Consider the following 23,690-nt stretch of genomic DNA (forward strand, 5'->3'; position numbering starts at 1 on the left):
AAGAAGCCAGACAGAAAAAGCTGAAAATCACATGATATCACTTATATGTGAGATATAAACCTAAAAGCAACAAATGAACAGGACAAACAAACAGAGATTCATGGAAATGGACTATAGACTAATGGTTACCTGAGGTATGGGGGAGGTCGGAGGGGGTAGGTAGACAGGGTAAAGGGGGTCAAATATGTGGTGACAGAAAGAAATTTAACTATGGGAGGTAAACACACAGTGTAAAGATATATAAGCCTTACTGTTAAAGTATTATAGTTGAAAAGTACTGGATTTCGTTAACCAATGTCACCATAAAATAATAATAATAATAATAATAATAAATAGTTTTCACTTTGAACATAGTTGATCGAAGGCAACTTTTAAACAGAAAACATTTGGTTAAAGTCTCCCCAAACTTAGGAAAAGATTAACACATAGCCATGGTAACAAGAAGCTACCAGTATTCGTTTTCCATGTGTTTAATCAATCAATGACCACTCACTTTCCAAACAATCAATGTCAGTCACTTCTTTCAGAAAAAGAGCCAACCAGGGACAACCTTACTCCAATAAACATGCCTCCAAGTGCCAGGCAACCAACAACAGACTCATCTGAATAATCGCACTGCTTCAGATGATGTCAACCCATTATGCCTCTGAAAGTCCACTAGTCCTTAAACTCCACTCTTCCATAAAACATACATAGGAAGAACAGGCTACTCTGTTAGACAAGACTATGCTTGACCAGCATAACGCTCTTACTTTAGTTAGCAACAAATTCCAACTTTGTCTTTTTATTTCAGATATTGAGGGCTCATAATTCTTTAACAAGAATTTTTTAAATTTCTAGAATAATTAAATAAAATAATTTATTATTTTTTCTTAATAAAATATAAATGAAGTTTGCTATTCCTTTGATCCATTTTTACCATAATTAAAATGATTATAAATACCAGTAAAAAAAAAAAAACGGTGAGTAATCACAGGATTGGGCTTTTCTCCCTATATGTAAAAACATTCATGGAGGGAATACAGCTTATTAGAAAGAGCCAAAAAGAGTTTATAAAATGCATATAATTGACAGGTAAAATTGTCAAAATGAGTCCACATCAAACCTGTGTCTTGTTTAAATGAGAATTAGCATAACATGTAAAACAATACACATAAGTTAAACTCCATTCGACTCAGTAAATATTTGAATCATACTGTTTGCTCAGCCTTTTTCTAGGCACGTGAGGATATGGCAGTGGAGAGACAAAAATCCTAGTCATGACAGTGAAGTAAACACACATAACAATAAACTAGATAGGCAAAATTTATAGCACATTAGAGGAGAAACATAAAAGCAGAAAAATAAAATACTGACGTGTTATGGGTGCATGAGTGGTTGAAACATGAGTCAATCTGGCCAAGAAGGTCTTGCTAAGAAAGTGGCTTTCAAGTAAAGAACTGAAGGAAGATCTTAAGTGCCATGAAGATATCTGAGGAAAAACATTCCAGATAGAATCAATGGCAAGCACAGAGGTATGCTTGTGGCGGTGAAGGAATAGTGAGAAATTCCATGTGGTTGGAACAGAGTATAAGGGATAAAAAACAGAAGTGCAAGTCAGAGACAGAGACAGAGATCTGAGATGAATAGATTGTGTAAAAGGCCTCACAGGTATTAGGAAGAACGTTGGCATGTACTCTGAGTGAAATGGGAGGCAATTAGAAGGTTTTGAACTGAGGAACATAATCTGACTTATCTTTTAATAGGTCCACTGTGTTTAGAATTGATGGAAAGACAGGGAGGAGGGGAGGGAAGGAAAGGAGGAAAGGAGGAAAGGAGGGAGGGAGGGAGGGAGGGAGGGAGCAAGGGGGAAGTGTTCAGGACATCCACTGAGAAACTTATGAGGGCATTATAAGACATTAGACATGCCACATGGCTAAGAGTATAGGAGAGTAATGAAAGCAGCCTTCTAAAGCCCAGTCCTCTATACAGTGTCCAGGCCTTTTATTCAGGAGGAACCACTTTAAAATCTGTAAAGTTTTTATTTTAATACTCTTCTAGTATTTACTTGTATAATATGTATAAAAAATTTAACCATAATGCAAGGAAGGAAGGAAGGAAGGAAACGAAACAAATTAGTTGACTATTACACTAATTGAGATAGCAGATGATAGTGGCTTCAGCCTGGAAGATGTGATTGGCTCTGGATATATTTTGAAGGTAACCTAACAAGATTTGCTAACAGATTAAATGCAAGATGAAAGAGAAACAAATGAGTCGAAGATGACATCAAGTTTGTGACAGAGTATTTAGAAAACTTGTCATTAACTCAAACAGGAAAGACTACATGAGGGGGCGGTATGAGAAAGATTACAAGTAGTTCAATTTTGGACATCTTAAGTTTGTAACACCCAATAGCTATCCAAAAAGGGATATCAAGAAAGCAGTTTGATATATAAGTCTGGAATTAAAAAGAGACATCTGAGCTAGAGATATAAATGTGGAGATCACTAGCATATATAAGGTAGTACAAATCAGGAGGAAAAAGATCAAGCATTGAATCCTGGGAAACTTGAATGTGTAAAAGGTGGAGAATGAGGAGAAACAAGCAAAACAGACTGAGATGCATAACTAGACGAGCAGGGGAGAAACGAGGTAAGTGTGTTTTACTCCCTTGAAAACTAAAAGTCTTGAAAGTCAAATGAAAAAAGTATTTTGGAGGAGAACAGTTTTCACTGAGCCAAATATTGCTGATAGGTAAAGTAAAAGAAGGTCTAAGAAATTACGTCTAGATTTATTAGAGTGAAAACTAGTGGTAACCTTGAGAAATACAATTTTAGAGGAGACGTGGGGCTGAAAATTCCTAGTGATTTCAAGAGTGAATGGAGGGGAAATGAGAACCAATAACTATAGATAGATCTATTAAGGACTTCGTAGGTAAGTGGCATGATCGTGGATGCTCCAATTTTCTTCTTATTTTGCTGTAGTTTTCAATCTTTACATAATGATTATGTAACATTTTCGTAACACTTAAAAGTTTTTTGAATTACATACATGTGGCACTACATGGTTTTTAAAATGCCAGACCAGGTACTAAATAATAAAATCACAAAATTATACAACTTAAAGACCCTTTGACATTTTTCTAGACATATAATTATATTACCTATCATTTTTCTCATGCTTACAATGATCATAGAAAGATGTTTTGCCTGATAAAAATCATGTAACTCTAGAATATTGTACACTACTCAAATATACTAAGTAATTAGTCATATAAAAACTCTAACAAAAATAAAGGGGGAAATGCAGAAAACCTATTGTCTACGACAGATTTCAGACTGCAAGAAAAAGGACCAGAAGGTCCACAAAGCCTAAAATATTTACTATCCAGTTTTTCACAGAAAAGGTCTCTCAAACCCTGATGTAGCGGATTGATCCCTTGATGTGTTTTAATAGGTTTTACTCAACATACCGAAATGTTTATACAGGACATGGAACAAATTGCCAGTGAAATCCTTCAGATTTCAGATTAATTTAAGGGTCTAATATTTGAGCACACGCTCGTTAGAAACAAAACATGAAAATCTAATAACTAGCAAATTTGATGGTATCAAAGTAGAGCGCCACTATAGCACATAATTTCTTTCATAAACTCAGCAGTTAAAACTTTTCTAACAAAATTTGCTTAGGACATGACATAAAAATAAATGCTTTAAATATACTTTAATTATGAAACGATCAGTATATTGTAGACCTAACCTCATTTTCTCCCAATGGTTACATAGTCCATTATTTTATGGGCATAACAAATTTATTTCCTTATTGATAGGTATTTAGACTACCTCCAACTTTTTGATATGTAGGGCTCTAATAAATATCTTTAACATATATGTTATATATTTAATATTGCATATATGCAATATATTTATATATAAATATCCTTAATGTATATATGTATATTTATGTCCTTAACATATATGCTAAACTATATAATATATAATGACTTATTGTATGTTTTAAATACATAATAATATGTAAGAAATGTCCTTAGAATGTGTGGGTGTGTGTGTTCATACAAGTCATATTTTCCTGTAGGATCTAGTTCCAGTAGTAAAGATGTTGGGATAAAGGGATGATATATTTGAAATTTTGAAACACACAGCTAAATACTGGTACTTCAAAAAAGATTTATCAGTTTCATCCACCAACAGTGTATGAGAATGTTTTTTCTCCCCAATTGCCAACTCTGGTTGTTATTTTTTAAATAAAATATTTATCATTATGACTTCAAAAAATGGTATCTCATTGTTAATTTACATTTGTCTGATTACCAGGCAAGGCTGAATGTCCCTAGTAAAAATATAAAATTTGTTAATCATGAATATTAGCTCAAATTAAAATTTGTTTTATAAGAAAATAACACTTACTGTTAACTATTGATATAGGCTTACCTATTAGAATCTTCATCCTCCATAATAGGAAATTGTTGGTTATCAGTGTTTCCATTCTTTCTTTGTTGAATTAATCCATCATTGTCCTCAGTGGTAGCATTATATATGTTTTCTGTTACTTCCATGTCACTACTTCTGTGCTTTTTCCTTTCTTCTTCAAGCTTTAATGAAATTTTGATACTAAGAATAATTGTTATTTATTCACTATAAAGGCCTTTCTGTTTTTATTATCATTTGGCCCTGAGTTTAATTGTCATGACTTTCATCAATAAAAATATTCTTGAGCTTACTTTAATTTTATCATGACATGTCATTGAAGTTTTTTGTAAACTGTTTTATTTGTTTCAGTAAAAGCAGAATTGTCCAATATTTCAAAAAGGACTTTCTTAATTTTGTGCTCTTATTCACACTCACTCTTTGCTACCTAACGTTCCCACCCCCTTCCCCATATTTGACCAGCAGAGACAGAGAAATAAAAAGACAAAGGCACAAAATTTGTCCTCTTCTGTCTTCACCACCTGGATTTTGCAGTAGATAGCCAGATTTAGAGGATGTGATACTGTGCTTCCTGCTTCTGCACTAAGCTATTTTTTCCCCCACTGCCTTTTCCAGTTCTTTTTTTATTTTAGATCTTGGGGACATCAAAAAAGTGATAGTATTCATAAAATACACAAAACAAAGTTTACCACAACACAGGAGCAGAGCCAAACTAATGAACTGTTAGTTAATGCAGAATTCTGCAAAATGAGTAATACTCCCCAAATTTCACATTCAATAACCATAAAATTTTATAGCTAGAGAGTATAGACATAATTATCTACTTTAGCCCCATATTCATTGATAATGGGAATAAAACCAAGAAAGGTTAGATGATTTGCCCAAAGCTCCTAAAGATGCGCTCCCTAGCATTTAATGGCACTAAAATAGATGATACAATTCTATAATGCTGAATCAGATAAATTACCAGATGAATTTAGTAAATTGATCAGATAAATTAAAAGTATGACATTTGCAAAGTCATTTAATGCCTCAGTGTGTGGGGAGGACTCATCTATATTTTCTTTTAAAGGAGAATATCTCAATTTTTGTCTGTCATTAAGTCCATAGACCTCAAAACTCAGTTTTTCAGAGACAAATACTGAATTTTTTTCAAAGGGTTTATGTACCTATATCATAAAATCATGCACATCGAAATGTACCATACATTATCAAACAACATAATATAAAGGTTCGACTCAACAAAAACATTTGAGAGTGGTGATAAAAATATATATATTTGAAAGTATATATGTCTGTTATTAAAAATATCTCAAAGTGGTCATGTTAGAATTCTAAGTTCCAAGGTTTTAAGTAAAGCATGTATTTTTACACACTAAAGCACAAATTTAGAATAGCTGAGAATATTTTATATCCCTTCTTTCAGTCATTTCTTCCTTCTCATTTTACTATTTATAGAATGCAATTTGTATTTAAGCCAATAAACTTTAAAAAAAAAATACCTAGAGCTTATTATATGTTTTAAGCAATTTCTTTTATGCTTTTTCTGGTGCAGAAGGTCACATGGTACATAGCTCAATTAGTTTCCCAGTTCATATGGAAGGCTGACAGAGTCTTAAGCTGATTAAGGAACAAAATTTATAAGAATGTCTACCTAAGATTCTATTGTTTAGATGGCAGAAATAATCTGTTTCTAGACACAATTAGACATTTAGACAACTCCATTTTACACATACACTCTTTTCAAAGTGAAAAATCAGAATGCATCAGATAATTGGTAAAGAGAAAACACAAAAAGTAGCAGCAAGTGAACCTCTACCTCTTTTTGAAGTTGAATTTTCTCTTTTTCCAAAGCCAAGAACTCTGCTTTTAACATGTGTATCTCATTCTTAAACCTTTGCAGATCTTGCTGTAAGTCTTCATTTAGAAATACTTTTGATGTTCTGTCACTATATGGTGGGAAAGAACTTACATTTTCTAATTCAGTTTCCATGCTTTTGCAGTCATTAGCACTGCAGTTATTGGCATTTAATGGCTTCTGGAGCAAGTCTTGATTTGGTTGTGTTTCCTTATAAGGATTGGTAATTGCAGAACTAGCGTGCCTTTTTATTTGAATCATGTGTTTCATTTCCTTGGCGTGGGCAAGACACAAACCAAGAAGACTTTCTGGATCGCTAGACTGAGATATATGTCCAATGCCTAATTTCCAATTAGTGGTATTTGGGTTCATATTTTTTGTCATCTGCAGATCAAGCCCTCGGTCTTTCACTTCCAATGTAACTACTGGGTTCTTTACATTTTTATTTTCTGTATCATTATAAAAACTCTCCTTATTTTCGTTAAAAACATGTTCAGAGTCTGATTTGTTATCATTCTCATGGTGTAATTTATTTTCATTTAAACAAAGCTTAGAAGATGACCAGCAAGCATATCCTGGGGACCCAGAGGCTGAATGAGAAGGAAAGACATTTTCCACAGGGACTTCTTTTTGTTCAGGAAATGCCTGGAACTCTGCAGAGATGGACACTCCAAATGCATCTTTTCCCTCACAATCAAGTATATTATCTGGAAAATTAGAAGGTATTTCTCTTAAGCTTGCTCCTTTTTTAGAGTTGTCAAGTGGTGGCTCTTCCTCAAGACCACCAGTAATTTTGTATTTTCCACAGATTTCACCAAACTTCTGCTTTAACTCATTTGCAATGAGTTTTAAATTATTTCTCCGCTCTAATTTGCCTTTTTTGATCCACATTTCCTCATAGTTTTGCATACAAGGATGTCCTGAATATGCAGATATATCCTCTCTATCACAATCCTTATTCATGTCTGATTCTTGAGACATTTTTTGCAGATGCAAAAGTGGAAGATTAATTTGTTTAGTTTGATTTTCAGATGTCTTATCTGTTGGGGTACACATTTGTGAAATAACTTGATTCTTAAGGAATCAAGTACAGACAAAGAAAAATGAGAATGCAATTAAAATTCAACTGTTAAACTTCTTAATTACGTTTAGGTATTCCCAAATCACTAAATTATTATTAAAAAGTAAAAAATTACTTGCTTTACTCTAAATTAGGAGAAAAACATGAACTTGCACACCGAAATTTTAATTCAAATGATATACTGATAGTGTTATGCATTGATATAGTTATCTGTTGCATCCAATTCTAATATATTTTAATATCCAGTAAAGAGAGTGGATTATAAAAATTAATATTTACGGACTTTTTTACACTGGAATGAAATAAATTGGAAAGTTATTATTTGTACTCTAACAACAAAAACTTCCATCCTGGAAAGTGTGATTCTCTTAATAGGCAGTTGAGTTGATTTTATGACCCCATTTTCTCCCTGAATGTAGATTCTGAAGTCAATTACATAGAAGTCACAAGGAGAATAAATCTTTAACTTTGGCATTAGTGACTAGCAGTGTCAAACCGCAAATTTTGAACTTCTAAAAATTATTACCCTTTTCACATGAATCCAACTCAGTGGCTATCAGTTTTATATTGTTCATAATTTCAACTGTTTAATTATATGATTCAATATTTGATGTTACTTTATCACATAAAAAAGCTATAAAAATGAAAGAAGCAAACATTATTCAGGAAAAAAATTTTGCCTCAATTCCAAAGATAAAGATTAGCTATAAGTTACTATAAACTCCAATAATATTTTAAGTTTTGTAACTTGTTAAAATGTTATAAAAATTAAATATTCAGTTATGAGCCTTTGATTTTAAAAAACTAGTTTAAAGGGTAATTTCTTTTTTTTCTCCTTTTAAATTAAGTACATAAGTATAGTTGGTATACAATATTATATTGTATATATTAATTAGTTTCAGGTGTACAATATAGTGATTTGATGTTTTTATTTCTTATAATGTGATCATCCCAATAATTCTAGTAATCATTTGTCACCATGCAAACTTATCACAACATTATTGACTATATTCTCCTTCCCCTTTACACCCATTCTCTCGGCCTGTTCCTTCTGGTTACCATCCCTTTGGTCCCTGTTTCTATGAGTCTATTTTTGTTTTGTTTTGTTTGTTTTTGATTTCTCAAACCATTCCAAAATTTGAAGAGGAAGGAACACTTCCAAACTTATTCTATGAAGCCAGCACTACTCTGACACCAAAACCAAAGACGATATAAAGAAAAAGAACTACAGGCCAATACCCCTGATGAACATAGATGCCAAAATTCTCAACAAAACACTAGCAAACTGAATTCAAAAGTAGATTAAAAGGATTATACACCAAGATCAAGTGGGATTTATACCAGGGATGCCAAAGTGGTTAATGTCAGTTAATGTCATTCATCTCATCAATAAAACCAAGGATAAGAATCACAACATTATCTTGATAGATGCAGAAAAAGCATTGGACAAAATTCAACATCTATCTATGATAAAAACTCTCACTTGAGTATAGAGGGAATATACCTAATTTACCTCAACTTGAGAAAGGTAATTTCAATTGGACTATGTTACATTATTAAAACAGAAAAAGATATTATGCCAGCAATTCAAATTTAAATTTTTACATACCCAATGGTGGTTATTTTCACTTCCATCAAGCCTTTCTTGCTCTTCCTCTGTTGTTATTTCTAAGTCTAGTTCTGCTGACATATCTATATATTAGTTAAAAAGAACAACTTAGAATGATTAGATAAAAACTATAATCCTTATAAGAATAGAAATTAACATATTATCAGTTGAGAGTTTAAATTAATCAATCTTTTGCTGAATATTTACTTAAGAAATACTTTTAATTATCTGAAACCAACAAACCTCAGGAAATAGTTGATGTTACAAAGTTCAAGTCATACAAACATCTCAAAAATTCTTTCACAAATTCATTCACCAAACATCAATGAAAAAGCAATCAGAAACAAAACAACATTTAGAAATACAGTACAACATAGAAAGTCACACTATATTCTCTACTTTATGATAGTACCTTTTTAACAATGCCTTAGGTTCAACTGCAACATTATCAACAGTTATCAAAATTACTGTTATTTTTAATGCCTTATCAGAATACACCCTTCCATATATCTGAAATGTTTGGCTCTACTGTTCTGACAAATTTCTTTTCATTTTTTTTAGGACTCAGCTTGGGGGTTTAAAGAACATAGATAAGAGGTGTCAGGAATGGCTTTTTAAGAGTTAATACCTGAGCTAAGACTCACAGTGAGTTTAGCCAGAATCAAAGGGGTAGAAGGCAGGAAAGGAGAAGACCATGCAAGGCTATATCAAGACAGGGAGAGAAGCATACAATAGAACAGTTTGTCTAACATACAGAAATGGTGAGGAGAGCATCACCAGAGCTTCAGTAATACAAGAGAAAAGGGTGGACAGTAGAAATGGCCGAAGACTGAGAGTTAGGCAGAAGTGAGATTATACTAGCCTTATATGTAATTTTAAAATGCCTGGACAGTAATATAGTTTAACGAGCAGCTCATGGTCATATTTGCTTTGGATATCGATCAGTCTAAACGCTGTGGTAGTGATGAATTTGAGGGGCATATGAATAAATAGGGGACAATTTAGCAGGCAATAATGTAAAATAAAGATGATGCAGGCCTGAACTGAGCAAATGTTTCCACAAATATTTAGATATAAAATAATCAGAGTCCACTAGAGAATAATCTTTATTCAATGAATATATGCATGAATCCTGGGTCCCTGGAGAACTAGACTCTGCTCATTGCTTTATAAGAGTTAACAACTAAGAAGTGAAATGAACTATGTGAACTCTTTAAGTTGCTTCAACTCTTTTGTAGTTTTTCTGTTTCTATGTTGAGGGAGATTGGGTATGTGTTTACCAAGCACCTGAAGAAATAAGACACTTGTATACATACATAAATAATTTTATATTTATAGTTTGCAGACACTACTCTAGGAGATAATTGAAAGTCTTTTGTAAATACAATGTTAATTCTAAAGTTAAGGAAGGGGAAGAAGATAAAACTACAGGAGCAAAAAAATACTGCATGTTTTACTACTACAGACCTGATCATATGACTGATAAAAGGCACAAATTAATGGTACATAACGTGAAACACATATTAGAAGTAGTCAATAGAATGAGTATCCTGGTTGAATTAAAATTCATTTTCCAGATGTTGTTTTTAAATGATATAACACTCCTTAAAACCAATATATCTTGTCAACTACTAAAAAAATTTTTTTTAATGTGACAAACTATGAAGACACAGCTAAGAAGTACTATATACCAAATTCTCAATGATTCCCAGTACTATTGGAAAGGCCAATTCTAAAATGTATAAACTAAAGAAAATGCAAGAAATATTTGGTTTCAAAAGGTGTTTTTTCAGTTACAGTGATGTAGTGGTAACTAATACTTTTGAATTCAAAGCTATAAAAATAAAGCTAAGAAACCATGTTTTGTTTCAGTTGGTAATATTTAGATCTCTACCTAGTTTTTCCATCTAGTCCCATAGTTCTAAATATAACCCTGCTACCCACTCCCAAGTATATGCTAAATACCAGTCTAAACAAAATTGCTCTTTCTCCTAATTCTGTCTTATTTACATACGTATTACTTTGGTTACAGGAGCAGTGAGTGCAAATGTCTTGCTAAAATATTCTGTTATGCTGTAAGTTGCATAAACAGAGGAAACATAAAGTAGATTTTGCCACAAAATGATTTCTGAAAACTCAGAAGCATGGTGAAGCCGCCCAGAGGTGGTCTAGGGTTGAACTCTTTTTGTGTCTTTATTACCTTCTTTGCTCTCTCCATTTTCTGACAGCTGTGATTCACCCAGGTCACGGAGGCTACAATTTCCTAATAGAAACAAAGCTCAATATTAGTATTTTCTTTATCTATTAAGGTCATGTGGATGCTGACTGATTTTGGGACATCGATTGTGATACAAATGGACATTTATCATCAACTTTCAAATCTGATCTTTGACAAGTCTCATGATTGAGGGCGAAACTGGGAGATCCCGGAAATCAGAAGAATCTAAAAATAAAGTTTTCATTGATTATAATGTAAATAATACAAATATGACTAACATGTAAAAATTCTTTCTTCAGAGAAGCAGTCCCACGTCCTTCTTTCCCCATACACACTACTCCTTCATAGTCCATTTTATTTTGTGTGTCCTATACTTGCCATTCACATAGATAGGTTTAATTAAATACTGAAACTCAATAATGCCTATTGCATAGTCTGCTTTCCATAAAAGCTTTGCTTATTAATAGTTAAGATTCTTCAGGGCATGAATTTTTTGTTATTATCAAAATTTATGTCTATCCACTTATTTTAAGTTTAAATATGCATGACAAACATGTTTAAAAAACATTTTAATAAATGGTACTACTTCAAATTACAATGACATAGTCTTTTCTATTTACCCTAACATCTTCAGAATCATTTTTTTAAACTTTAGATAAACAGAAATTTATATGAGAAATGACGGCCTTGGGTGACCTGTTTCTATGCAAAAATAAGACCAACTAGGTCTGCACCTGATCCAGAGTACAGAGTGCTCTAAGACAGAAAATGGATATATAACAATTTATCCGTTTTTAACAAAATTCTCAGATTTAAACTTGCTAAGACTAATGAACAACAAAAAAAGCAATGAATGTAGAAGTGAAACTTTAAAGACTTTTTCATCACGAGGTCCCCTTATTATTTTATACCCATGAACCTCATTTTGGGTTTAAAATGGTTGTTTTCTACAGAATCCCAGGAGTCCCCAAATCCATTTGTTAGGAGGTCCAACAGGTCAAATCTATTTTCACAGGAATATTAAATGTCATTTGCCATTTTCACTTTCATTCTCTTATAAGTGTACAGTAGTTTTCCACAGCTATGACATGATTAAGCACAGCTCTAATGATGAATGGGTCACAGCCCTCAAGGCTAATGGACTGTATGATTTAGTGTGCTTGTATTTTAAATTTCAGTTTCAATTTCTAATATTGTACATATCAATAGATACTACCTACTTCAACAAAATTCTTTGGAATTCTCAATAATTTTCAATAGAATGAAAGTATTCTAAGGCCAAAAATTTTCAGAATTACTGTTTTAAAAGATTGTGTCTACCAAATATTATGATTAATTACTTCCCCATTTTTAATAATCAAAGACACCAGGAAATCCTCCCCCGCCACCACACACACAATCTGCCAATCAGAACATCTGGTTGGCTCAAGCTCATCGGTGTTAACAACAGTAAGATGATATACAGTTAAAATATAGTTGACATGTTAGCAACTGAAGCTTTACTCTACGTAAAGGCTGGAATTTCAAATAAGCATTTTGAAACGTTGGAAAAGCAGAGTCTAATAATTAACCTCTGGGAATTCCTAATAAGTATTGTGATTCCAAACTGGGAATCAAAACAAAAGTAGAAACATCAGAATTAAAGGCTATGTTTTTAAACTTTCATTTTCTTATTTTGTATATATCTTTTTTCTCATACATTGATACCAAAAATGATCTCTACACTGTAGTCAAATACTTCAATTAAATTTGCAAAAAAAAAAAAAGTAATAAATTATGAATAAAAATACTATGAGCATGTCAAATAATTCTTTGGACTTGTGGACTCCTTTGCAGTTATATTTGTTTTACAAAATTTACCTGATCTGGATGTTTGTATTTCCTTTATTTCTATTGCTTTCTTAGGAACAGGCTCTTCCACTTCAATGGTAGGCTGAGTGGGTTTTGAAAGAAGATGATTAATAAATAATGTACATTTCATCCAATCTGTACTTAATAATTCAAGATAAAATATAAAAGTTATTACCTTCAAATGAGGATATTTTTCAAGAGAATCTAAAAAGCAAAGAAACATTCATTCAATTATATATAAATATGGAAGCCAACCAAACATTTCCACAGAGTTAGTATGGAGTTGAATCTTCATGCTTGGCTTTGGAAATGACTACATTTGGTATTTTTATTTTATTTTTTTAACTTTTTTTGGAGGAGAAGTGTTAGGACAGCAACAAGTCAAAAATATGAATCCACTATAAATACTGAAGAAAAAATAAAAATATAGGTTTAACAAAACATGCAGTTGAGCTTTCAAAATAAGATGTTTCAAATGATTATAACCAAACCAGAAAAGTGTGTATAGACCAATGTCAACATGCTGATTAATGGAGAGAAAAGTGATCTTTCATCAGAGGAGCAAATCATGACCCTGAAAGAATCATTGTGAAACCTGATGATAGAATGCAACAGCCTATCTTTAATGTAATACATCAGAATCATTTATACCATTATGCTACAAGTATTCATCATGATCTTCAATTTGTCCTATAATTTAGCAAACACACAATTGTGATGAGAGTTCAGGTGAATGCATAAGTCATGTGTCACCTTGAGACAGGGTTATGAATTGACCAGCTTGGATATTCACTTGTAGAATAATAGTTAAGAGAAATATTCATTTTTTCCATACCAATGTGGGCTACTGGTATGCCTACATTTCTTGTATCCTGTAGTTTGGCCATCTTAAAGTTTCTTGATCCACTCATGCAAGAAGGTATATAAAACATATCTGAGGAATAATGTATAATGAGCTTTCAATATTGAAATATGGTTAATAAAAAATTAATTTAGTTGCTACAGAAATATTAGATATTAAAATTTTTATGTTCAAAATCAGTATAATATTTTCTAAAAAAAACAATTTAAGCAATTACAGAATGAACAATTTTTTTGTTTCCAAAATTAGTTGGGCTTGCTATATCATGCTAGTCTTTAAAGGATTTTTATGAACCAGCTATCTTATCAAACAGTTAGCTATCAAAAAAAAAACCCACTAATGCTTCTATCTTCAATTAATCTCCTTTGAATAATAAATATCAAGGTAACATATTATCTTTAATGCCTGACAATCATGAGGAATATAAATGATTGGCTACAGTTTACTCCAATTCTCACACTCCCTCCTGCTTCCAGTATTCTCTGGAGCAGCAATAATCTCATCTCCTGCTTCAGTGCGAATATCCTAAAGCCATTTAAAGTGAGGTCTCTCAAATTTCCTCATCGACTTCAAAATTACCTAGCTAACACCTTTCTTTCCTCCCTCCTCTTCATCATCCCCCATCCTCTTCAAAAGTAATTTTTTGATACTTCCCTTTTCCATCCTTTCTGTGGATTGTCCCCACCACTATTTCTTTGCTCTCTGTTTATCCATCTATAATTTCTATTTTTTAATTTTCTTGCTTTTGGGGGGGCTATAAACACACACAATAAATAAAAACGAAATAATGCTTTTCCTTGATTTTTTCGTGGTTAACCTCTCCAATGGATTTTCATGCAGATTTCTTGGAAGAAAACTGACAGCTTTTACTCAGAGCACGGTCTGAGACCAGCAACACTGGCGTCACCTGAGAACTTGTGAGAAATGCAGGCCAGACCTGTTGCTATCATTTCCAAGCTGAAACTGCTTTAGAAGTCATAAACTTTCTAATGGCCTTTTTCAAACTGCTTTAGAAGTCATAAACTTTCTAATGGCCTTTTTAGCAAGTTATCACTTCCCTGACCTCCCCATAACTGACCTTGCTCTCTCCTGTTTTCCACTTCTTTAATTTTAGAATATATAATATTATTCTATGATGTTGCCACATTTTACATGACACTAAAGTATATACATTTATAACTGACCACATCTGCTTATGTGCATCCATAGTAGATAAAATAGAGCTCTACATGATCAGGTACCTCAATCCCTAATGCCTTCTCAACAGTGAAGAAAAGAACAAGAGTGGGGACCTTTTGCTGTGCTTCTCTAACATGTTTTGGTGCTGGAAACTCACTTTATATTCTTCCCACATTTACAATACTTTGCCCTTTTCTAAAGAATTATTTTATCATCTTCCACTATATGTACCTGCTTCTTTTTCCTTCATTTATGTCCTATAATTTCTGCCTTTCTTGTTCTTTATTTCTTCTTTTATTCTTATCCCGTTCTTATTTCTTGACTTTCCTTAGGTCTTTGAGTATCTTGAAATAGAATAAACATAGCTCCTGTCATGGCACTCTCAATTTAATCTGTTGCTGATACCCGATAAGCTATACAACTGATCTCATTTTCACTTCTCTTTTCCATACTATGCATTTAATAGGTCATTTTCTTTGGCTATTAGACTATATCAGGATTCATGTCAAATGACTTTTTTTTGCAAAATACAATAATTACCTTCTATTTGTCCATTTAGTATATTTTTTCCTCTTTGATCTGCAGTTCCAGATAAATGATCAACATACTTCTGTGAAAAACTTGCAGAAAAACTCTGTTAAAATTTATATCAATATGAATTCCATGAAGATTTCCTAATCTCTAAGAAGATATCTAAATTTAGCACTTTAAAAGCAATTGGACTTAAAAATAAGGAAACTATGTACTGAAAACCAAAACATTTAAATAGAATACTTCAAATATGCTCTCTGGATCAAGCTTACCTTTTATGACTGTAAACTGAGCATGGAAGCCCAGAGTAACTATTATCACAAACAAAATACTGATTTATATACACATGTCACCAGGAAGTAACTTCAAAACACCTAACTCTTCTTTGCATTCCCACTAAGTGGGCAGTTTGAAACATACATATTTAAACAAATTATTTAACAAGTGTCATTTAAATAAACAAGGGCTCGTAAAAACTATTATTTGATAAAATTTTTGATTAAAAAGTGGTTAAATAAAATGACAAAGCAGTAAGAAACACTTTTCTTGAAATTATGTTTAAATAATAGCAAAAAATTTTACAGTTACACAACTCTTCAAAAAAAGTATAGTAAGCTTTAATAAGAATAACAACACTTATTTATTAACTATCTAAAAAGTGACAGGCACTTATTATGCACGTTTTGTTTCTTTTCTACACACAATAACAATAATCAAAATGGTATGGTGGTGGTTACCCCACTTCTTGCTTCCTGGTCATTCCAAGATACCAGGGCAAAATGACGAACAGATATGATCCATCATTCTTTTCTGTTCAGCATGTCCTCCTCCTAGACTTTCACATGCCTGACTCCTTCTCATGCTTCACTTGGCAGCTTTTGTCACACTCAGAAAGATCTTTTCTGACCACCTAAATTCCACATCCAGTCCCATTCCAACTATAAACTCCCCCAATATTCTCTAACCTAACATTCTCCATTCTCTTTACATGAAGCACCTATAGTGACTTATAATGGATTGTTGTTTACTTATTTTTCTGCTCCTACCACTACAGCCTAAGCCCTCAACTTCTTGATTCGGTGTCTATCTGTCCGGCACATAATTGGTATTAACAGAAATTTACTTCAGGTCAAAACATTGAAGATCTCATCAAGAAGGCCTCAAGTACTAAAGCACTACATACTTACAGGTTATCTCGAGTAACTGTCTCTTGAAACTTGTCATCCCCCAAATTCAGAATCCATATGTGTTTCCTAAATTTCCCATTCTTCTATTGACACTACTGCCATTTTATTGTCCTTCTGGTTTACAAAAAATGTTCTCAATACTTAGTAAGTCAATAAATACACTGTGATCACTGTGTCTTCTATTTCCACAGCACCCATTACCATTTACAAAGTGTTTTTACCTTGTTACATTTGTTCACTACACACATCTGCAAGGTATGTATTAGTGCTTTTAATATGAATGAGGTTGCTGACATTCAAACAGGTTTAAAACAAGTTTTCCCAAGATCCCATAGCTAGTGAGTGATCCAGGATGCTAGCATGTTCTTGGATTTCAAATACAGTGTTTGTACCATTAGGTGGCAGATGCCTATATCTAAGCGATCAGGTTCTCTAACCTCTTTCTATAGCTATCACCTTAGATTAGCTCATCATTACTCTATACTTACATTAGTCACCACAAATATGGTTTCCATAAAGGTACTCAATGCATGCTATTTTAACTGTCCAAAACCACTGTTACGTATCAAAACTCTACTTAGCCAAATTGTTGTTAGTATTATTCCACAAATTTATTACTATTCGCCATGCTTTTTCTTCTCTGGAAATGTACCTTGCAGATCTACTTGACAGTCCAAATATAATGATACTTTCAAGTCCCAGACATAATCTTTTCAAGTTCCAAGTTATAAAAAACTAGAATCTGAACTGTTTCTCTCTGAATCTCATTGGGAGTTTTACACATCCATATACACCATGGAATCATACATTTGGCCACAGATCAACCTGGAATAATTCTTTAGTTTTTAGATAAACTTAATTTTAGAACCCAAACTTATTCCTTATGGCTTTGAAGCCTTAATTTTTTTATACTATACTACAGTGATTTTATTAAGCAAATCTTGCAAATTAACAGAATTGTAATATGCAGTATTATTATATTTAGCACATAGTTATTTTATTAATGATGGGTTAAAAACATAAGAAAATAAGGTATGGGCAAATATGGAGATGAGAAAATAAAGTCAAAGCATATATTTTATGTTTTAACAACACTCACTGCTCATATTTTAAATTAATAATAATAATAATGATAATAATAATAAAGAACAGTACCTCAGAATCCCAAGGTGATTCTACATTTTCCTCTTCTCCTAATCCTAATGCTGACATTTTATCTATAAAATGTAGTTACAGATATATTAATGTGAACATTTATTACTATGAATTTTAAATACATATGCAAGTTTATCTCCATTCATGAATATTTTGATAAAATAAAAATAATAGCAGAAATGAATTTTAGAGGATTGAAGTATTTACAAGAAGGAAAAGTTGATAGTTTGGGGATACTTTTGAGGAAAGACAGCGAAAAATAATATTTCAAAGAAATGGATATCATAGTTGAATCTACACACTTTACATTTGTCCATACTATCATTTAAGCACTACAAAAAATTGATAGTCACTAACTTACCACTTGTATTATTTTTGTGTGCTCCATCAGCATTACAATTGTCATTATTTGTTTGCTCTTGTGGAGCACCTTCAATAATATCAATACCATTTTCCTTTTTTGCAATTGCTGCTTTCATTGCTTCTTTCTATAAAAATAACAAAAACATACACCTCAAAAACCCAACTTCAGAAAACATCACATTCTTTCATATGCTCACTCAATCAGTCAGGAAAACAACAAACATTTGCTATATCTATCAAATCACAGGCACTAGCCCGAGAAAAGCTGAAAATAAAAATAAAAGTTTTATCCTATATTCTAGTAGGGGTAGAGATGCACAAAAACCATAAGAACAGAAAAAGATCATTCGCTTTTACAACTGAAATGAATAACGTACAGTAAGGGCACAAAGGGACAAGTCAGTTATACCAGGGGAGATCAGTAAATGCTGCAAATATAGGGCTGTATTTTGAGAGATACTAAGTGCAGAGTGGGGGCATTAAGGGCATGCTACAAAGGGCAGCGTGAGCAAAAACATGAGGTATGAAACAGCATAGTAAGTGAGGGCACCAAAGTAATGTGGTAAAACTGGAACACTGTGAATGGGATGGAGAGAGAAAAATGGAAAACCAAACCAAAGAAAAAAAGGTAAGTGTCATGCTAGCATATGACTTTTACATTCACATAATGGGGAGCCACTAAATAAGCAGAGGAATTACATCATCACAAATATAATTTAGAACAATCTCTCTGGCAGCAATGTAAACATGAACATAAGAGCAAAACTAAAAAGAGTATTTCAAAATTAAAGGTGAGGAAGTGAATTATGATAATACGGTATAAAAAAAATGGTAAGTGGGCAACAAATATTAAACTTGTTGAGTGACTGGATGTGGTGATTTCAAGGAAGGTTTGAACCCAGGATTTTTCCAGGTTCAGTATTTCAGTGGTGGAATTTACCAGGATAGAGGAAACAAGTGACAGAGTAGATTATAGAGTCAGCAAAAAGGAAAGGGTCAGGAGCAATGTCTTTGGTTTGGGACATATCAAATTGGAGGCGCCCAGGGAACTTACAAGAAAGATTTGGATAAATACATTTGGAGTAGGAATAGATGACTTTACTCAGGAAAAGCGTAGGATGTTAAGTAGATGCTTGAAATACATACTAATGTAATTAAATAATGCAAATTCACACAGAACTTGTGAAATTGTAAAAATAAAAACAAGGATGGGGGAAAAATGGAATTCAATTTTTCAATAATATATTTCGAAATCAGTTTTAACAATACAAAATACTCTTTTATGGATATATGCAAATATTTATTCCTGGGCTATTATAGTTTAATTAAAATTATATTTTAAGTCGAATGAAAAAATTTAATTGTCAAACACCAAGTTATAATGTTATAAGAAGACTCATTTTTCAAAATTAATCTTAAAAGACAAGTTTCAAATTGTAGAAGAGAAATGTTTATGCAATTATAGAATTATGAGGCATTTTTAATTACTATTATGCCATGTGAAAGAAATATAAATCCCTATTTTAAAACACACATGGTTGTCTGACTCCCTGTGAACAGCACACTAATAGCTCTAATTTCCCACCTACTCTACATAGCCTTGGTAGTTGAAGATTGCAGGAAAAATCTAGTTTAAAAAAATGAATAAAACTAGGATTATCCAAGTCGAAGATTTAAAAGTCTTCAAATACATCTATGTTTATCAAGCAGAACTGCTGAATGAAGAAAAGGACTAAAAAAATCAAGTCTCCTAGATGTCTGAGTTTTAGATATGAAAGAATTTTCATGTAGGTTTAACAACTATGAATACCAAAGTTAATAAAGTTTCTTAAGAATAATATGAAATGCACCCATTGCTAGAGATATTTTAAAAGGTAAAAATCATCTTTCGGAGATAATGTTGTATACTCTATTGGTAATATTTACTTATGATGTTATAATAACAAGTATTTTATATTAGAAAAAATAATAAATTGTGTTTTCATTCATTTGATGTGGGCATATGTGTTCATTAATTGCAGATATTATTAGGAAAAGATCAATCAGTATCTCTAGCTCTGAGAGGCTGGAGACCATAGTCTCATAGATAGGAAATGGTAGAGAGTGGATTCAGGGTCAGGAGGCCTGTCTCCCAGGCCCATTCTGGGACCACCTCCTGCTTAGCCTTTACTCTCTCCCGAGCACCCATTTCACGTCTTCCTCTGGTTCGTTTCTTCCTTTTGTCCCCTCTCCTTGAACAAGCCCTAAAGTGAAGCACTGTGCCAGGCACGCAGAGAACCCAGAGAGGGGGCATGTCGAAGTCCGTGCACCCTCACAACCCTGCTCAGTCTCATCTTGTCCTCAGGGAGGCCGCAGACTAGAGCTCAGAGATGTTCACTACATCACAGTTTATAACGGCAAAAAAACTGGCTGTCCACTTGTAGGGGACCAAATAAATGACTCATGTGACTTCTGGCCACGATGGAAATGTCTGCAGCCATAGCAAAGAACAAAGCAGCCCCTTAGAGAACAATATCTAACAGATATTGTTAAATAAAGAAAGCGAGAACAGAAGACATGTTTTAAATGAGCTCATTGGGTTGTTTTCAAACGTGTAACATGATCTTAATTTCATTGATTGATTATTGTTATGATAGTATTTTTTAGCGAGGAAAAGTTCACAACACATAAAATTGACTATTTTTTTTTAACACTTGAGCTATTTTATTATTGAGTGGAATGCTTTTTCACAGTCGAAGGATTAAAAAAAATTTAACTATTTTAAAGTGAACAATTCAGTAGCATTTAGTACATTCACAATGTTTTACAACCATCACCTCTAATTCCAAATATTTTCATTGCTCCAAAAGAAAATCACATTTTTATTAAACGGTCAGACCTCATTCCCTCCACCGCCAGCCCCAGGCAACCACTAATCTGCTTTCCATCTCTATGGGTTAATTTATTCTTCATATTTCATATAAAAAGAATCATATAATAAAAAAATTTTTAAAGAATATCTATAAAAAAATTTTATTTCTTTGAGAGTACTGCTGCTTAAAATTATTTTCTCATTTAATAAATACAGATCAAGAACCTGATTTACATAATGAGAAATTATAATTTTGGTTAATGAATAAAACTAAATAAAATTCTTATTTGTTTCCTCTGTCCTTATTCTCAAAAAAATCTAAAACATCCAGTAAGATTGCACCAAATAGTAAGAGAAGTTAATTAATCAAGTTAAGTATATACCAAACAGTAAGATAAATTAAAAACCATAACAAAAATTCATAATTTATAAGAAATAAATTCATAATTTATAATAAATCTGATAAGGTCTAAAACAGATTTCACTTTGCATTATCTACGAATATAAGTTTTACTAGAATAAATATGTCATTGAATTAAGTTTAAAAATGATGATTTTTTAAAATGTTCAAATGAAAACTTTAATAACCCAAAAAAGAAAATGAGAATTAAATTTCCTTCAATTCTTCATAAACATCAGCTATAAGTAACTGAGAGAAGTCTGAGCATTTTTTCATTATCTGGTTTTCTTAATTTGCATTTAAAATCAGTTCTATATTTTATAATATAGAATTCCTTTTCTCATTTAACCCCTCAATTTCTGTTGTGTCTTCATAACAATCTCATCTTGACTCTCGTTAAATCTTGATTTTCATCTTGCCATTTTTAAATGTATTTTTCCCCTTCCCTACTTTCTTCATCTTCACATTCATCTATCTGTTCTTTCTAGTTGGTTTCTAACTCTCTCCTTCCATAATGGCAGACCTAAGAATTGTTTACTCCTATGAAACTTTATAAAATCCTGTACATATAACTCTCTTGTTATTATACTTGTTTTCTATTATTATCTTGAGAACTTCCATTTCTTTCTGGAATCCTTTTCATTCCTATAAGTATCAAGGGAATGGTATGTGAAAAAGCATGGGGGAAAACATTTAAAATTAAACAAAAGAAAATTACTTACCTTTGTAAGACCAACGACTGCTAAAGACATGAGAGAAGGTTTTAGAAGAGGACCTGGTGATAAGAAATCTTGATGAGAACAGTCCTGGACTGTAGTTGATGGCTGGGGAAGCATTTCAACCTCATCTTCTTTGTCACTATGAGATTTATTATCCTCATATAAGGTCCTATTTTCTGGTCTCACAGTGGCATATTTTGCTTCTGCTACAGTAAAAACAAAGTAAAAAATCCATGAAAATACCTGTAACTTCATATCAGTAAATGACATAAGAACGAACAGTCTTCAGGTAACTTACTGTTTTTCTGGGATTGTGGAACAGCAGTCATCAGCTTTGCTAAGCTTGGTTTCATGACATTCTAGAAAAAATTCATAGCTTTAAGTATCAAAGTTGATAACAAGAATGATAATATTCACCATTACTATGTGATCTCACACAAAGAACACAGGCTTTGGAATTATTCACATGTCAATTAGTATCCCAGTTCTACCATATACAAACCTACATTTTCTCATGGGGTGAGGATTATGAAAGAGGACATAGTAAGCCTCACAATGTTTGTTACTTTCCTGACCCCTAAATGATTATTATCAAAATACTATAATACTCATTACATTATAAAACTTACACCTAGGCAGTTTAGAGTACTATGGAACAAAAATTAACATTAAGACATTTCAATTAATTATGTGTTATATTTTGAAATATGTTTGCATGATTTATATTTATGTGAATTAGGTCGAGTGAGGGAAAATATGAGTTTTGTTTTTAGTAGTATCTTCTGCAGATAAGTTGGAATTGCAAACATTCTGTTTGTCAAAAGCTAAAAACAAATGATTGTCTAAATTTAACTCCTGCCAAGAAAGAGAGAAAGATAAAAAAAAATAAACCCATGGGGTATAATTCATGAATGAAAGCCACATACATACTAAATAGAAAACCATGGCCAAATATGTTGACAATGGAGACAGAGAAAGATAGAATAAAAAAACAGACGAGGAAGAAATGTTTTCTGCAAAGAAAAAATTAGGCTAGGGGTAAAGCAGAAAAAAAAAAAAAAAGGCACATGACCAATCAAGTACACGCTTGAGACAAGGAAAAAAAGAAAAGCATAAGTACAATAAGAATGTGGAGAAATGAATATATAATAAATGAATATATAATTTCAGTATATATAAAAATATATTTGTAAACTATCATTAATAAATCAGTATAATAACAAAAGGCCCTGTTATATATATTTTATATTATAAATATAAAAATATATATCTTGTATAAATATGTAAAATTCAATACAATATATTACATGTTAAATATATAGTTTATTCAAATATATAAATATATAAAAAATACATAAAACAGAAGCTTTTGTTTATAACATATCCCTAGTAATAG

At 32.2% G+C, this 23,690-nt stretch overlaps 1 protein-coding gene across 3 annotated transcripts in view; it reads right to left on the bottom strand.

Annotated features, from left to right (window-relative positions):
* The window catches only part of ANKRD26 (ankyrin repeat domain 26), a 68,865-nt gene that overhangs the window by 17,877 nt on the left and 27,298 nt on the right, over nt 1-23,690 (bottom strand). For 2 of the 3 annotated variants that reach the window (XM_025041255.1, XM_015598748.2), the window contains exons 9-19: nt 22,593-22,653; nt 22,298-22,500; nt 18,323-18,449; nt 17,962-18,023; nt 15,629-15,722; nt 13,883-13,981; nt 13,223-13,251; nt 13,057-13,129; nt 11,179-11,241; nt 8,979-9,061; nt 4,434-4,594 (exon numbers count right to left, since the gene is read on the bottom strand). In XM_025041255.1, coding sequence (XP_024897023.1) covers nt 4,434-4,594; nt 8,979-9,061; nt 11,179-11,241; nt 13,057-13,129; nt 13,223-13,251; nt 13,883-13,981; nt 15,629-15,722; nt 17,962-18,023; nt 18,323-18,449; nt 22,298-22,500; nt 22,593-22,653 — 1,055 coding nt within the window. Of the gene's footprint in view, nt 1-4,433; nt 4,595-6,249; nt 7,283-8,978; nt 9,062-11,178; nt 11,242-13,056; nt 13,130-13,222; nt 13,252-13,882; nt 13,982-15,628; nt 15,723-17,961; nt 18,024-18,322; nt 18,450-22,297; nt 22,501-22,592; nt 22,654-23,690 lie in introns of all 3 variants that reach the window. The other variant, XM_025041256.1, reaches the window with a different exon arrangement.

Source organism: Pteropus alecto, unplaced genomic scaffold (assembly GCF_000325575.1).
Source record: "Pteropus alecto unplaced genomic scaffold, ASM32557v1 scaffold269, whole genome shotgun sequence".
NCBI classification, from domain to species: Eukaryota; Metazoa; Chordata; class Mammalia; order Chiroptera; family Pteropodidae; genus Pteropus; species Pteropus alecto.